The 16,676-nt window shown below is 46.8% G+C and overlaps 1 protein-coding gene across 1 annotated transcript; it reads right to left on the minus strand.

Moving 5' to 3' along the window:
- Nucleotides 1-726: 726 nt before the first annotated feature.
- On the minus strand, nt 727-16,462 carry LOC122928472 (protein mono-ADP-ribosyltransferase PARP12-like). Its single transcript, XM_044281332.1, has 12 exons — nt 15,608-16,462; nt 15,332-15,467; nt 13,975-14,266; nt 13,311-13,397; nt 13,105-13,225; nt 7,158-7,320; nt 4,914-5,037; nt 3,805-3,901; nt 2,996-3,077; nt 2,221-2,351; nt 1,995-2,146; nt 727-1,490 (listed from the first exon to the last, which is right to left on the minus strand). Exons 1-12 carry the CDS (start codon nt 15,895-15,897, stop codon nt 1,186-1,188), a joined length of 1,980 nt encoding a protein of 659 aa, XP_044137267.1. The 5' UTR covers nt 15,898-16,462; the 3' UTR covers nt 727-1,185.
- Nucleotides 16,463-16,676: the final 214 nt, after the last annotated feature.

Below are 16,676 nucleotides of genomic sequence, written 5' to 3' on the forward strand. Positions count from 1 at the left end.
GTACTGCAGTGTATTTTCATTTACACTAAGCCTGCTCAGGCTTCTGCCTCTGGCAAGAACCTGTCAAGCTTACATACCATGGCAAGCCTGGATGCCTGTGAAATCGTCCGATTGACAAGGTAACCAATGAAGAGGGAGCTCCCTCCCCGTTAACCCCTTCCATACAGCGTAGCATGGAAGGGGTTAGACTGCCGAAATCAGTGCCAGCCGATATCAGTTGTTACAGCTGACACTCTGCTGCGCTCAGCCATCCTGAATATGACTGGAGGGCACTCACGCCATCCTGAATATTGCAGGAGGGGGGGGCGGGTGCTCGGCCATTCTAAATTTAGGGGATTGGGGATTCCCTAACAGTGCATCCCCAATCTCCTCAACACTAACTGACAGGTTGAGGAGATCGGAGCTGCGTTGTAGGATCTGAGCAGGCTCAATGCTGCGATTTTGGCTGACCAATCACAGTGATCCAAAGGCAGGGACCACACCGCTTGGTCCCCTGCCGAGTGCTGTCCGGAACACCCGTTTAGATGCTGGTGTCACCACAAGTCTACTTGCCGCGACACTTTGATCTGATGACGTAGTGTGTACGTCACGATGCGGTAACAGCCTATCATGACGTACACAGTAAGTCATTGGTAATTAAGGGGTTAAAGAGATCACTTGAAGTGTTGGGTAGCGGAGACATCACCATCATATTTAAAATAATAATCACGCTGTGCCAGTCCCATCATCTGTGGTAGGTAAGGTTTATTCATGAGGCTGAAAGGTCACCTGAGGCAAGGACTAAGGTCCACAGGAGATAATAAAAACTGGACACGCTCAGCCGCCATTATACTCCCATCAGGAGATTGCTGCTCAAATGACACATACCTGTGTTCCCACAACAGGGGACTGTTAATAGCAAAGGGCAGATTTTCGTTATAAACTGACAGGTCCCCATTAAAAGATGATACATTACATTAGGAGTCCTCTCTCTATTATATTCCCAATGCACCTGAACATATTAGACCATTTTCTATTAAAAGGCTTGGTGGGGAGCAGGTAACCACTCCGGAGCATCTTACTCTTATGTAAGGCAGTGTAATCACCCACAATCTGTAGACGTGACAGAGGAATGGAAAGAATTTCCTTTCGGTAAGCAGTTTAGACATGGACATAGGGTGGAAGGGGACAGTAGGAGTCATTACGTCATTTAAAAGCCCGGAGGAGGGAGCTCAGAGCAGACACGTCATCCTGCCGATCTGAGTACCTGATAAGATATTCTGGGTATATTTGATGTTTTTCAAAAATAACAAATATGGATGGATTACTCTCGCTGTCCACGCAGCTGTCGTAAAAACTGGAAGTTGATTTTGCTGGGGGGCGCAGATATGAGGATGACCCACGTATGAAATCTCCCACCAACACACGGGCAACAAACATGATGTGATGCAAAGAGTCGGCACGGCTGCAATAACGGTGAGAATATGAGGCATCTCGAGCAAAGTAACTGCCTGCAAAAGAAATGGAACACATCACTAAGTAATTATATGACTATATCCTATTCAGTGATGTCAGTAACAGGGGGCGGGGCTGTGACAACCTCTCAGACATGATATAGAGGCTGGTTGTCAGCAGTAATAGATGGAATAGCTGTTACTGTAGTATAAGGTGTGTGGATCTCATGTCTGATCACAGTGTAATTATATTACTATTATATTCAGTGATGTCAGTAACAGGGGGCGGAGCTATGACAACCTCTCAGACATGATATAGAGGCTGGTTGTCAGCAGTAATAGATGGAATAGCTGTTACTGTAGTATAAGGTGTGTGGATCTCATGTCTGATCACAGTGTAATTATATTACTATTATACTCAGTGATGTCAGTAACAGGGGGCGGGGCTGTGACAACCTCTCAGACATGATATAGAGGCTGGTTGTCAGCAGTAATAGATAGAATAGCTGTCCCTGTATTATAAGCTGTGTCCAGTATTTTTATATGAGCGTGGTTCTCTACCTTTCCCGTATGCTGTCCCATTAGCTCCGCAGACACGCCAGTCAAAGTTCTGTTGGCAGATGGCATCAACAAGGCTGCTGCCGGTTCCATGAAAAACCTGCCGCTCATCCACCTCTTTTCCTCCGTTGCGCTTCTTCATCTGCTCCTTCTGCCTGTAATACAGTTATTATTTTCACCCGTAGAACCGTTGTTTTTTTGCAGGTTCCTTGTATACATTGTTCCTTACCATTGATGAATCTCCCACAGAGCCGGATTCTGAATCCGCTCAATGCTTTGGATCTTTTGACTCGGCAGTGTGCGGTGAAACATAGAATCAATTTTCTTATATTCCTCAGAAGATTCAGACAGACGGACGAGCTGCAGAACACATGACAAGAGAGAATATTCAGGCTAAATGCACACGATTGCGTGTGGAAAATCCGCACTGTAGGTCATATACATTGTATTCTATGAGAATTTGAAATTCTCAGTGCACACGATGCAGATTTTTTCTGCGCGGATTTTGACCTGCGGTGCGCATTTCAAAATCTGCAGCATGACAATTTATTTTATTTTTCCTGACCGGATTTTCTTCATTTACTTAGTAAAATCTGCACCGAAACCGCACCAAATCCGCACCAATTGATGTGGACTGACCGCACAGATTTGCCTGCGAACATCTGCGGATTTCAGTGCGGATGCTCCGGACATGAATCCTGAACGTGTGCATGTGGCCTTAATGTGATCACAATTCAATTGAAATGTGACACATCAACCATAGAGTATAAGAGAACAGCGCCCCCCAGTGGGCTGTTACAGATATTATACTTCTCTACAATTCACAGGAAAAATCTCCGTATAAAGTACTTTGCTTCACTTATGTACTGAGCTATGTCATGTCTTCTACTCCAGTCACTTCCATAGCTGCTGCATTACGATTACTTGCTACCTTACCTTTTCTAAAAATAAGCCCACATTTAACCTCCAGTGCAGAGTACTGGTCCTGACCACAGCTGTCTCACCTTATAACCCACATCTGGTATCTGCCCCTTGTCCCAGTGTTGGGGGGTTGACTTGTCAGTTCCCTTCGATGGATCAGACTTCCTAGAACACAAAAGAATACTCTTGCCAGCACGGATCTGACAGATGCCTCCCTGTAACAGTTTGGTGATAATACATTGCATTGTGGGAGATGCATATTCTAGCCATAGAGAAAAACTGTACAGGGCATGATGTATACACTACCTCCTAAAATGCAGCATAGCAGAGGATACCCTGTTCACATAGTGAGCCAGCAGCAGGGGTGTGTGAGGTTCTGCAGTCTCAGAGCTAGAACATAGCCTCAAGAATAATGGCCGCAGCTCTGGATGTGACCAGGGTATAAGACAGGAGGAGTTACAGAGTTAGGCTTCATTCACATGATCGTAGTGTTTTGCGGACCGCACATGGCTGCAACTATAATAGAAAATGCCTATTCTTGCCCACGATTGCGGAAAAGAATAGGACATGCTCCATCTTTTTTTGCGGGTCGCGGAACGGAACCACGGATGCGGACAGTACACTTGTGCTCTCCACATCTTTTGCGGTCCCATTGAAATGAATGGATCCGCATCCGTTCCGCAAAATTGCGGAACGGATGCGGACTTATTCATACGGCCGTCTGAATGAGCCCTTATCCAGCATTATATGTACAATGAGGGGCAGACAAGCTGGTAACTTTCTGCTACTCCGGCATGGGTCTATTTTTGTCTCATGCCGGATTAGAAAAATGTCTGGACCATCAGATACTGGAATTAGGGATTTTTATTTTAATAATCTTCTCCACTTTTACCTTAATTTCCTCTTCTTCACTTCCTCGGCAGACACAAACGCTGGTCTCCGGCATACTGGCCTCTCCGTGCCGTACTTTGTGTTCCGCTGGATCATTTCTGGGGTAGACATGGACAGAAAATGTCAAGGACAGAAACAAGAGGAAATTAAAGAGGAAAAAAAGCAGGAGAAGAAAGAAGACGAAATGGGGAGAAAATGAGGAAGGAAAGATGGAAAGAAAAAGAAGAAGAAAGTGGAAGAAAGAGAAGCAAGGGAAGAGGGAGAGTGGAGAAAAAGGAGGGAAGGAAAAAGATGTGGGAAGGAAGAAGAAGAAGAAGAAGAAGAAAAGGAAGAGGGGGGGGGAGAAAGAGGAGAAGGAAATGGAAAAAGAGGGCAGGGGGAAGATGAAGAAAAGGAAGAGGGGAGGAAAATAGGGAGAAAGAAGAAGGAAAATGATGGGAAAAGAGGGAAGGAAAAATAAGAGGGAATGAAGGAGGAAGAAGGAACTGCAGCACAGCTGTATTCAGTCTTGCTGCTGTTCCCTGCACAGCGGGGGGCCGGGGTGACACTATGCAGGAGAAAACGAGGTCGAAGCACTGAATCAGCCCCTTCAAGCTCAGGATTGGCGAGAACCCCAGAGCTCACTGATCATTAGTTGATGACATTCATAATTTATAAGAAAGGAATACACCGTTAGGGTCCATTCATTTTCAATGGGGCCGGAATGTGCTGTTGGCACCCGCATTTGCAGATCCACAAAAAATAAAAATAAATAAAACGTGTCCTAAGGCTTTTTCTATGAGAGTGCCGGTGATGTGCGGTCCACAAAATGCAGAACACACATTGCCGGTGTCCGTGTTTTGCAGATCCGTGTGAATGGACCCTTAATCTGCATGGCTTTAGAATGTAAAGCTGGCTGAACCTGCTGATCTCCATTCAGAGTACATGTATGCCCGGCCTAGCCAAGCTTGCTTGTGTATGCATTGGTCTACAGCTATATAATATATATGACCAGCCTTACTGTACAGGGCCATGCAGGGTTATATGCTACCCAGTGCTCTGTAATACTAAGCCCCCTCCTCCTGTACATGGCTGATGGGGGTAAAGAACAATCGCGCTCCCCTCCCCCACCTTTGAAGCTTAGCACATAGCTGTGTTTCCCAGCCTTGAACTGGACGCTGGTGTTCTCATCAGACAGGAAAACATTTTCAAGGTCGTTGCTTGTGATGGTGGCAGAGGACGTGTGGGCGCCTGTCTGGTATAAAACAATACACAGATTAGATCCGGGGCCCTTATTTGTATCGCTCTATTACAAGGATAGGAGATTTACGTATGACGTTCAGAGATCAGAGGTGGTGCGGTTTTATTTTTCATCTAGTTCTTCCTTGTTTGCTCTGATCTGGGTGTTGGCAAAAAAACAAACACGGGCTAATTCCAGCTGCCCGCTGGGGGAACCATCTCAGCACTAACAGGCTACTGTAATTGGACTCTTGTGACTGAGAAGAGCAGAGTGCAGATAATCATTATAGAACAGGACTCGCAACCCTTTCACTGCTGGCTGTGAGCACACATTACTGAATAATGCACCCCGGATGTTCCACCCCAAAGATCAAAAAAAATCCAAATGTAAAGTTCAGGCCTTGTGATGTCAGCAGATCCCCCAACAGGCTGTAATACGGTACTGCTGAAACCACACAGAGCACTGAGGGCGCTGGACTCGTGTGGGCACTGCTGTCTCTTCGGGCAGCTGGTGGGTGCCACAATTCAGACCTTGGCCAGTTTGGTGTTGAAGACCTATCCTTAGGGTTGTTTTGTTTAGTTAAGAAAAAAGACGACTGAGGGGAGATCTAATTACTATGTATAAATATATCAGGGGTCAGTACAGAGATCTATCCCGTCATCTATTTATTCCCAGGACGGTGACTGTGACGAGGGGACATCCTCTGCGTCTGGAGGAAAGAAGGTTTGTACACAAACATAGAAGAGGATTCTTTACGGTAAGAGCAGTGAGACTATGGAACTCTCTGCCTGAGGAGATGGTGATGGTGAAGTCACTAAAAGAGGGCCCTGGATGTATTTCTGGAGCGTAATAATATTACAGGCTATAGCTACTAGAGAGGGGTCGTTCATCCAGGGAGTTCTTCTGATTGCCTGATTGAAGCATCATAGAATTTTGTTTCCCTAAAATGAGGACAATTGGATTCTACCCCATGAGGGTTTTTTGCCTTCCTCTGGAAGGCCAACAGTCTGAATTGGATCGATGTACGTCTTTTTTTTAAGCCATACTAAGGCTACTTTCACACTTGCGTTCGGAGCGGATCCGTCTGGCGTCTGCACAGACGGATCCGCTCCTATAATGAAAAAGATGGTATCCGTTCAGAATGGATCCGTCTGCATCATCTTTCAGAAAAAATTCTAAGTCAGAGGGATCCGTCCAGACTTTGCATTGAAAGTCCCCATTGACTTACATTGTAAGTCTGGACGGATCCATTTAGCTCCGCACGGCCAAGCGGACACCCGAATGCTGCAAGCTGCGTTCAGGTGTCTGTCTGCTGAGCGGAACAGAGGTCAAACGGTGCCTGACTGAAGCATTCTGAGCGGATCCGCATCCACTCAGAATGCATTGGGGCCGTACGGATCCGTTCGGCGCCACTTGAGAGCCTTCAAACGGAACTCACAAGCGTAACCCCAAACGCAAGTGTGAAAGTAGCCTAACTATGTTACTATGAACTACATATCCCAGCCTGCAACAAATTACAACTTATGATACTTTTACACTTGCGGCAGAGGAATCCAGCAGGCAGTTTTTTGGTTGTTGGATCTTTATGTTAAGGATCCTGTTTATTGACTATCCTGTTTTGTACAAATAGTATTTTTGCACTGTGTTGAACATAATATATGACACAAGAATTTTGTAAAATGATATTGTTTGTTTATTTTTACTAAATAAAAATTGATCCGATTTAAAAAAAAAAAAAAAAAAGAAATACCGGATCCATCTTTCCGGTGTTATCCGGAAAAACAGATCCGGCATTTTTTTTTTCCACCTTTTTGAATGCTGGTCCCGGCATTCAGGCAAGTCTTCAGTTTTTTTGGCTGCAGATAAAACCGTAGCATGCTGCTGTTTTAGCTTTTTCCTGATCAGTCAAAAAGACTGAACTGAAGACATCCTGAACGGAATGCTCTCTATTCAGAATGCGTGGGGATAAAACTGATCAGTTCTTTTCCGGTATTGAGCCCCTAGGATGGAACTCAATGCCGGAAAAGAAAAAAAACAAGTGTGAAAGTATCCTTAGCCGACAACTCCAGTGCAGCGCCCTCTAGTGGCAAATAGTCAATTACCGGAGACTGGAATACACAGTGCCTAGAACTCACCTCCTTCCCATACTCCACCCACTGATTGTATTCATCCTTCCAGTACCAGAGCCAGTCCGTAGTGAGGACAAAGTGTGGAGCTTTGGAAGCCGACGACTGTGTGCTCAGTCGCCTCATTTTATAAGACCGATAAGTCATGGTGTCAAAGTTCAGAGTAGTGCCCCTATAAGAGAAGAATACAGTCACCCCTCAACATACAATATTAATTGGGACGATGACCATGTTGAAATCATATCTTTGTGGAAAATAGGCAATTGGTTCCGAAGTAAATGGAAACCCAAAATATATAAAAAAAGGGAGGACTGAGCAAAGTAAAGGGGTTCTCCAGCTTTTTAACAAATTTTGTCTCTCTCTCCAAGACCTATGGCAGTGGATGCAGTCCATGTGTTACATAGTTAATACGGTTGAAAAAAATACATAAGTCCATCAAGTTCAACCAAGGGATAGGTGGGGGACGTGAATCCCACCCAGAAGGAAGTGAGACTCTGATTTCTACACATTTTCATAAGCATTAAAGGGGTTGTACGTAAATCTGATGGTCAGCGATATATAACTAAGCTACGCAAGTTTTATGCAAACAAATATCCATTTCCTCATTTCCCTGGTTCTCTTCTGGCCCTTGTTTACATGCAATAAAAATAATCTCTGCCCCTCCCCCTGCACTGCTAAGGGAGTGTATACAAGAGCTGCCCTGAGTGCTTGGAGAATCAACAGCAACTTGTATGTGTAGGACTACAAGTCCCAGCTGTATAATGACACTGCTAAGGGAGTGGATACAAGAGCTGCCCTGAGTGCTTGGAGAATCAACAGCAACTTGTATGTGTAGGACTACAAGTCCCAGCTGTATAATGACACTGCTAAGGGAGTGGATACAAGAGCTGCCCTGAGTGCTGGGAGACTCAGCAGCATGTTGTATGTGTAGGACTACAAGTCCCAGCTGTATAATGACACTGCTAAGGGAGTGGATACAAGAGCTGCCCTGAGTGCTGGGAGACTCAGCAGCATGTTGTATGTGTAGGACTACAAGTCCCAGCTGTATAATGACACTGCTAAGGGAGTGGATACAAGAGCTGCCCTGAGTGCTGGGAGACTCTGCAGCATGTTGTATGTGTAGGACTACAAGTCCCAGCTGTATAATGACACTGCTAAGGGAGTGGATACAAGAGCTGCCCTGAGTGCTGGGAGAATCAACAGCAACTTGTATGTGTAGAACTACAAGTCCCAGCTGTATAATGACACTGCTAAGGGAGTGGATACAAGAGCTGCCCTGAGTGCTGGGAGACTCAGCAGCATGTTGTATGTGTAGGACTACAAGTCCCAGCTGTATAATGACACTGCTAAGGGAGTGGATACAAGAGCTGCCCTGAGTGCTGGGAGACTCAGCAGCATGTTGTATGTGTAGGACTACAAGTCCCAGCTGTATAATGACACTGCTAAGGGAGTGGATACAAGAGCTGCCCTGAGTGCTGGGAGACTCTGCAGCATGTTGTATGTGTAGGACTACAAGTCCCAGCTGTATAATGACACTGCTAAGGGAGTGGATACAAGAGCTGCCCTGAGTGCTGGGAGACTCAGCAGCATGTTGTATGTGTAGGACTACAAGTCCCAGCTGTATAATGACACTGCTAAGGGAGTGGATACAAGAGCTGCCCTGAGTGCTGGGAGACTCTGCAGCATGTTGTATGTGTAGGACTACAAGTCCCAGCTGTATAATGACACTGATAATCAGGGTGGATTTGATTTAAATCAAACTGATTTAAATCACTAGTCAGTAAGGCTTGATTTAAATCATAGTTTTCTACATAAAGACTAATTCTTGCTGGTATAACTAATATGCAAGTAGATTTTTAGAATAACTTTTCATATTAGTTTAATTAGGTTGATTCTGCATGCATAGGTTTGTAGAAGTTAGGATTAAAAGGACACTGACAGGCCCAAAAAGCATATTTAGGGGTATATATGACAGTATAGGTCTTATAAAGGGTATTAGAATCATCTAAGTATCCCCCCTGTCCACCTCATAAATACAGTAATCTGAAGTTTTATAACCTGCTTTCCTGGTGTTCAATCTGCCCAAGGGGCGGTGCTTCATATCAACTTGCGCCCAGCCAGCCTCGCCACAACTGCCGTTTGAAGCGCCGCCCAGCTCATCAATATTCACTGAGCTGGGCGGCTACTCTGAAGCGCTGTACTAGTGTCCCCGGCCATCTTCAGCGCATGCGCCCGGCACCCTCACTGGCCGGGATCGCATCGCGCGTCTGCTTTATGCGCATGCGCCCGGCACCCTCACTGGCCGGGATCGCATCGCGCATCTGCTGTGCCCGGCGCATGCGCATAAAGCAGACGCGCGATGCGATCCCGGCCAGTGAGGGCTTTTTGGGCCTGTCAGTGTCCCTTTAAGGTCTTTTTCTCAAATCTGCTCATGTTATAGCATTTTTTCTGTGAAGAGGCATGTGATCTCTGCCAGTGATGGCCAGTTCACCGTGTTCGCCCGCGAACACATGCGATCTGCCATCTTAACTGACAAGTCCGGCGAGGCACAGGTAAATCCTTACCTGTGCCTGTGCGCGAGCCGGTCTGAAAAGAAATGCGGTCTCCGGGTGCAGGCAGTTCCGAGAACAGCCCGATGAAGGCCCCCTGCACACGAACGTGTGCTTCCCGTTGCCATATTGCAGACCGCATTTGCAGATCCTTCTCTATAGGCCTCATGCACACGACCGTTGTGTGCATCCGTGGCCGTTGTGCCGTTTTCCGTTTTTTTTCGCGGACCCATTGACTTTCAATGGGTCCGTGGAAAAATCGGAAGCTGCACCGTTTGGCAGCCGCGTCCGTGATCCGTGTTTCCTGGCCGTGAAAAAAATATGACCTGTCCTATTTTTTTCACGGCCAACAGTTCACGGACCCATTCAAGTCAATGGGTCAGTGAAAATCACGGATGCACACAAGATTGTCATCCGTGTCCGTGATCCGTGTCCGTTTTTTCCTATCATTTCAATGGCAAACTTGACTTAGATTTTTTTTTTCATTTTTCATGTCCGTGGATCCTCCAAAAATCAAGGAAGACCCACGGATGAAAAAACGGTCACGGATCACGGACCTACGGACCCCGTTTTTGCGGACCTTAAAAGAAAAAACGGTCGTGTGCATGAGGCCATAAGTGACTCTCCCAGTTCTACATCACCTAGGACATATGAAGCACAGAGATTATTACTACCAAGATGCAGAACTTTACATTTGTCCACATTGAACCTCATTTGCCAAGTTGACGCCCAAACACTCAGAGTGTTCATGTCAGCTTGTAGTATATGGACATCTTCCATAGACCGTACAGTACTACACAGCTTAGTGTCATCTGCAAAAATAGATATGGTACTATTAATCCTGTCCTCAATATCATTAACAAATAAATTAAATAATAGAGAACCCATCATAGCACTTATAAACCGGGACCATTCTGAATAGGAATCATTGACCACAACTCCCCGGACACGGTCCTTCAGCCAGTTTTCAATCCAATTACAGACTATACTTTCTAAGCCTAAGACCTTACTTTACCTACCTAACGTCTATGAGGGACAGTATCAAATGCATGTGCAAAGTCCAAGAACACTACATCCACAGCCGCCCCTCTGTCCAGGCTTCTACTCACCTCATAAAGCCAATCAAAAATTATAAACAGGGGCACAGCAATGACTGAACTGAGATCTTTAAGTACTTTCGGGTGTAGTCCATCTGGACCCGGAGCCTTGTTCACATTTACCTTATTTAAAGGGAGTCTTTCGTGCCGATTGACACTATAAACCTATTAATAGACTAATGTCCATGGCATCCCCCCTATTAAAACAGTTCTTACCCTTAGTTCCCTGCTATAGTCGTTCGTCCGAAAAACACTTTTATTCTGTATGCAAATTAGGCAGTGAAGGTGCCCAGGGGCGGCCTTAGAACGGCCGGTGCCCAGGCACCTGGGTCATCTTCATACTAATCCACTCCCCCATCCGCCGCGTCTGCCCGCCCATCCGCCGAGTCTGCCCGCCTTTGGTCTCATGTCTTTACCTTCCTCCTCCTGGCCGTAATCCCGCGCATGCGCCGTTGACCGCGATGTCGGCGCATTGTATGCCCACAGTCTGGCCGGGGCACCACAGTGTACCTTGCGCATGCGCTGGCCCCGGTCTCACTTACGTTCCTGCCGTGCGTAGTCGCATCAGTAGTCGTTACGGCCAGGAGGAGGAAGGTAAAGACATGAGACCAAGGGCGGGCAGACTCATAATCGTCAAACGCTACAGCTGACCCCTTTGTATTTTTTAAATGCCCTATTTTTGTCTTTTATTGCCCTTTTTACAGTGGCTGTAAGCCATGGGGGGGGGGGGGGGGGGTAATTTTAGCCGTTTATACTTGTTACCTAAAGGAATACATTTTTTTGTGCAATTACTCAATGTGAAATGCACATTTTTTTTGCGGATCCACTGACTTCAATGGTTTGCATTTTGCGGACATATTCTATAATTTTCCAGAATGGATATACAGAAGCAGTAAGCACATAGATCATCCATATACGTATGTCCATTAGGCAGAGATACTACATGTCTTATACTTGGCTGCAAAATGCAGACCCATAGAAGTCCACAAAAAAAGCGGATGCATCACAGACGGTATCCATATTTTGCAGATCCGCAATTTTCAGACCGCAAAATACATATGGTCATGTGCATGATGCCTAATTTTCAGTGAGAACAGGTCCCTGCAGTGGTCAGTCATTGGGTGCAGCAGCACACATGACTCATTCGTGCCAGAAGTTTACAAGTGTGGACTGGAGAGCGGCGAACGGTGCAGTGGATAGAAGGAGTCGGCTGCGCAGCAGGGAGCAGGTAATAATAGACTTTTCTTCACAATTCCAGCTGAAAACCTGGAGAAGCACAAAATACGCTTTCTACAAGGAGTGATCCATCTTCAGGGTCTATTCTTGTCCTTGTGATTAACAGTGTTATGGAGGGCACTGTCATGGAGGGTACTGTTAGGGGTTAATGTAACTGATACTATAATGGCAGACATTGGCCACCACTGTTTAATGGCATTATAGCTAACATTGTAACGTACGGCACTCGCTGACACTGTTAGGGAGTATTATGGCTGACAGGTGTAGGGCATTGGCTAGCTGTTAGAAGGACACTGTAATGGAGGGCATTGGCTGCCAGTGTTAGGGGGTATTATGGCTGATGGGTGTAGGGCATTGGCTGGCACAGTAAGGGGGACACTATCGGAGGGCATTGGCTGGCACTGTTAGGGGATATTATGGATGAGAGTTGTAGGGCATTAGCTGGCACTGTTAGGGGAACATTGTATTGGAGGGCATTGGCTGGCACTGTTAGAGGATATTATGTCTGAGAGATGTAGGGCATTGGCTGGCACGGTTAGGGGAACAATGTAATGGAGGGCATTGGCTGGCACTGTTAGGGGATATTATGGCTGAGAGATGTAGGGCATTGGCTGGCACGGTTAGGGGAACATTGTAATGGAGGGCATTGGCTGGCACTGATCGGAGAAGTATTGTGGCTAAAAGTAATAGATGGAGAAGGACATTGGCATGGAGAGTTCATATTGTACTGTACAGTATAACGTCATTAGGACTCACACTGTAATGTCACTGTCCTTGCTGCGGCAGGTCTGCTGCTGTGTACAATGTGGCACGCCCTTTGTGCAGCCAGACGTCATCAGCTGCTGTACTGTACTTCAACCAATCAGCATTCCCACAAGAAACTGTTCTGCTGATTGGCTGAAGGGAGCCACTGCTGCTTAGCCCAGCCAATCAGACTGTCCCGCTACCCGATCGGCACTCAACTGGGGTTGACCTATGAGAGTCCATTGCATCCTGAGCGCATGGCAAGTCTGGGGACTACTGTATACATACTGATAGACTGCGGGAAAAGGACTGTCACCAGCATCCCTGTACCTGCTGTTGGGGTCACAGTATGCCTGTTCAGTGGCCTCCATGTCTGCCAAGTCCTTCCAGGTGCCATCCATACAGATCTGCCACCGATATGGGAGATGATAATGGTCCCGCACACAGCGGTCTGTAACATGAGAGCACCGTAATGTATAGAGGTCCTCCAAGAACTCATACATTCCGCGGGGAAGGGGTTAGACAGAATTTCTCACCTTTGAAGCTGCAGTTGTTTAATATGAAGTATAAGCAGATCTCATCGATGGGTTGGGGGGCAGCAGATTTTGGGGTGACAGGTTTGTCTGTAAAGGAGATAATTGATTAGCATGGTCTCTAGGGTCACACAGAGTGACAATCCATAGCTGGGAACATTCACCGTAAGAAGCCATAACATACATTTATGTGACAGCTTGGGTCCCCAATCCCACAGAACTCGCCATGTAATTAATGGGCATGTCATCTCTTTGATTGACAGGGCCAGGCAGTGTAAACGTGATCATGCCCGGTCAGGTTAGGGTCCATTCAGACGTCCGTAGTGCATTGCGGATAGTGTGCTCTCCGCATCCATTCCTGCCCCATAGAAAATAAATGGGTCCGCACCCATCATACGGATGTGTGAATGTAGCCTTAATCAAAGTGCAGGGCGTGGCAGTTGCAGAGAGAGCAGAGCCTCTAGGTGTAACAGTAACGCCCCCATTGCTCCTAAAGGCCAATTTGCATATATCAAAACATCATTTTTCTCAGTAATGCGGGCACATATGAACAAGGGACCAACACAGAGGCCTTCAGCTGCCAAGCGCACATGTAACAGGTCAGCCAGTGTCATAGGTACAAATCTGCTGACAGATGCCCTTTGAGTACAGACAGTCGACCCCTTACCTATTTTGTCTGGAGACCTTGGTTCTGGAGTTGGTGTAGCTGAGCTGCCATTCTTTATGGCGCTGGCGTTTAGGTAAATCTGCAGGATCACAGGGATGAGGCTGGCGGCCAAGCCCCACTTTAGCAGCTTCCGTTTCGTCTCTTCCGAATCCAGGTCATGTGACCTTTTGCATTTGCTTCCGAACTTGCAGTCGCCGTGCAGGAAATGCTGGCAGACATGCAGCTTATTGCAGTTGGTTTTAAAGGTGCAGGAGCCGTGAGGACCGTCGCCCCGGTTGTAGTGTAAGCAGACCTGTAAAGGAAGAGGTGCACTTTTATCCTATAAGGTTAGGGCAACGCGACGACATTTTGTCGCACAACTATTTTTATAATGATAGTCTATGGTGTCGCACTGCGACATACTGCGACACGACACTAGCAAAAAATCCACCCAAGATGGATTTTTCTGAGACTGTCGTGTCGCAGTATGACACCATAGACTATCATTATAGAAAATGTCGCGCAACACACGTTGCAGTGTAGTTGTGCCCTATGTGTCGCGCGACACATGTCATCGTGTAGCCCTAGCCTAAAAGCTTCTATTCAATTCTTTCTATTGGAGCTTAAAGGGCAACTCCACCTGAAACAAATAATTGCTCAGTACAAACCCATAACGTCATCTATGTGCCACCACTAGTCACTAAAACTTTGTACATCCATTATTCAGCATTATCAAGAACCTTGCTTGCGGTCAATTAAAAAGTATATGTGGACAGATCATCCTCTAAAACAAAAACGAAAAGTCACTGGCAGCATAAATCTCTCTCCTATCCTGCCTCTAAGCTGATACACTGTAACATGCTGCAGCTGTGTGAACATAGGACTAAATTGTTTCCATTCACTGACAGAAATCCGAGACCATGAAAACCCCTTACAGGCAAAATGACTAGAATAATTAAGGATGGTCATTTTCTTTAAATATGCCACGCTCACATCGTCCCTCTTTCTGACACATGATTAGGCTCCATTCACACGTCCGCAAATGGGTCCGCATTCGTTCCACAATTTTGCGGAACGGGTGCGGACCCATTCATTTTCTATAGGGACGGAATGGATGCAGACAGCACACAGTGTGCTGTCGGCATCCGCATTTGTGGAGCGCGGCCCCGATCTTCAGGTCCGCAGCTCTGCAAAAGATAGAACATGTCCTATTCTTCTCCGCAGCTTGCGGACAAGAATAGGCAGGGAGAGTCTGGGTGACTACCTATGTAGGAGTTGCCATGGCGGCCATATCGGTGATCATTCAGTTTTCCCTTGAAGATGTAGAACCAATAACCACATCATAACACTGACTTCTATTCCTCTCCCCTGTACTTACATCCGGCAGGAGGTGCGGGTCGTTCTGTAGGAGCAGATAGCGCAGTTCCGGTATCGTCACGCCATTTATGTGATGTTCCTGTAAGATCCGGGTGGCCTCCCCGCTATCGATAGAGTGACTAAATTTACAGTGTGGCCTGAAATAGAAGAGACAGGAAAGCCATTATAACTTTGAACTAATCCGACCTGAACTAAGAGGGGTCATACTATCAAATATTCTCGATTTTCGGACATCAACCTCATTGCGGCGGCTTGTACGGGGACCCGTTCCTCTCACCTGTTACAGCTGCCCAGGATGAAGTAGCGGCACACATGGAGCCTCCCGCAGTTTCCGGTACATTCCTGCTTGCGGTCTGCGCAGATCCTCAGGGGGCTGGCGTACACCGCTACCTGCTCCTTGTCCCGTTCTGTGCTCCTGATCACAAAGCGGCGCCCCTCCTCTGCTTCTATAAGCCGGGACATCTTCTCGGGACTCAGCCTCAGGGCCTGGCCCAACTGGCCTAGCTCCATACTGCCCCCATTAGAGCACAGCACCTTGCATAGTTGTAGTGAGAGAGTGACGGCCATGGCTTTACGGCACCCCTGACCTCTGAACTATTGCCCCCCAAGTATCAACTATAAAACGATATAACTATAAAAGTTCAATCAGTGACGGAACCCAACACAACAGAGTCCAGACCTATAACCCGGACCCCTGAACTATTGCCCCCCAAGTTTCAACTATAAAACGATATAACTATAAAACTATAAAAGTTCAATCAGTGACGGAACCCAACACAACAGAGTCCAGACCTATAACCCGGACCCCTGAACTATTGCCCCCCAAGTTTCAACTATAAAACGATATAACTATAAAACTATAAAAGTTCAATCAGTGACGGAACCCAACACAGCAGAGTCCAGACCTATAACCCGGACCCCTGGATCTAAAAGTCTGCTAATCACTCAAGCAGGGAATAAAATCCTAAAGCCCCCCAGATCTGATCGTCGGATCTAAAGCAGCTCCACATGACCCAGTGGCCCCTTGTGTCTTTCTTCCATGGCCCCAGGTCTGCCGTCTCCAGGAAACAGGGACGAACGTCCCGGAGAAACGAAACTGAAATACCAAAACAGATTTCCTCATTGGCTTCTGTTTGGTTTCGCACGTTACGCGTTCCAGTCCCTGTGACTCTTCACTGCGCATGCGTCACTCACTCAGGCGCGTCCCCGACAAGCCGTCCTGGAAGGATCTCGCAGTTAACCCTTTCCGTGCTGGACGCAACGCTTGTACGGTCACCGTCGAGATTCTCTCTGAAGTAACAGGAGAGCCCAAACGGGCGGAATGCCTGCCGCTAATGAACCATAAA

Source organism: Bufo gargarizans, chromosome 2 (assembly GCF_014858855.1).
Source record: "Bufo gargarizans isolate SCDJY-AF-19 chromosome 2, ASM1485885v1, whole genome shotgun sequence".
Lineage (NCBI taxonomy): Eukaryota > Metazoa > Chordata > Amphibia > Anura > Bufonidae > Bufo > Bufo gargarizans.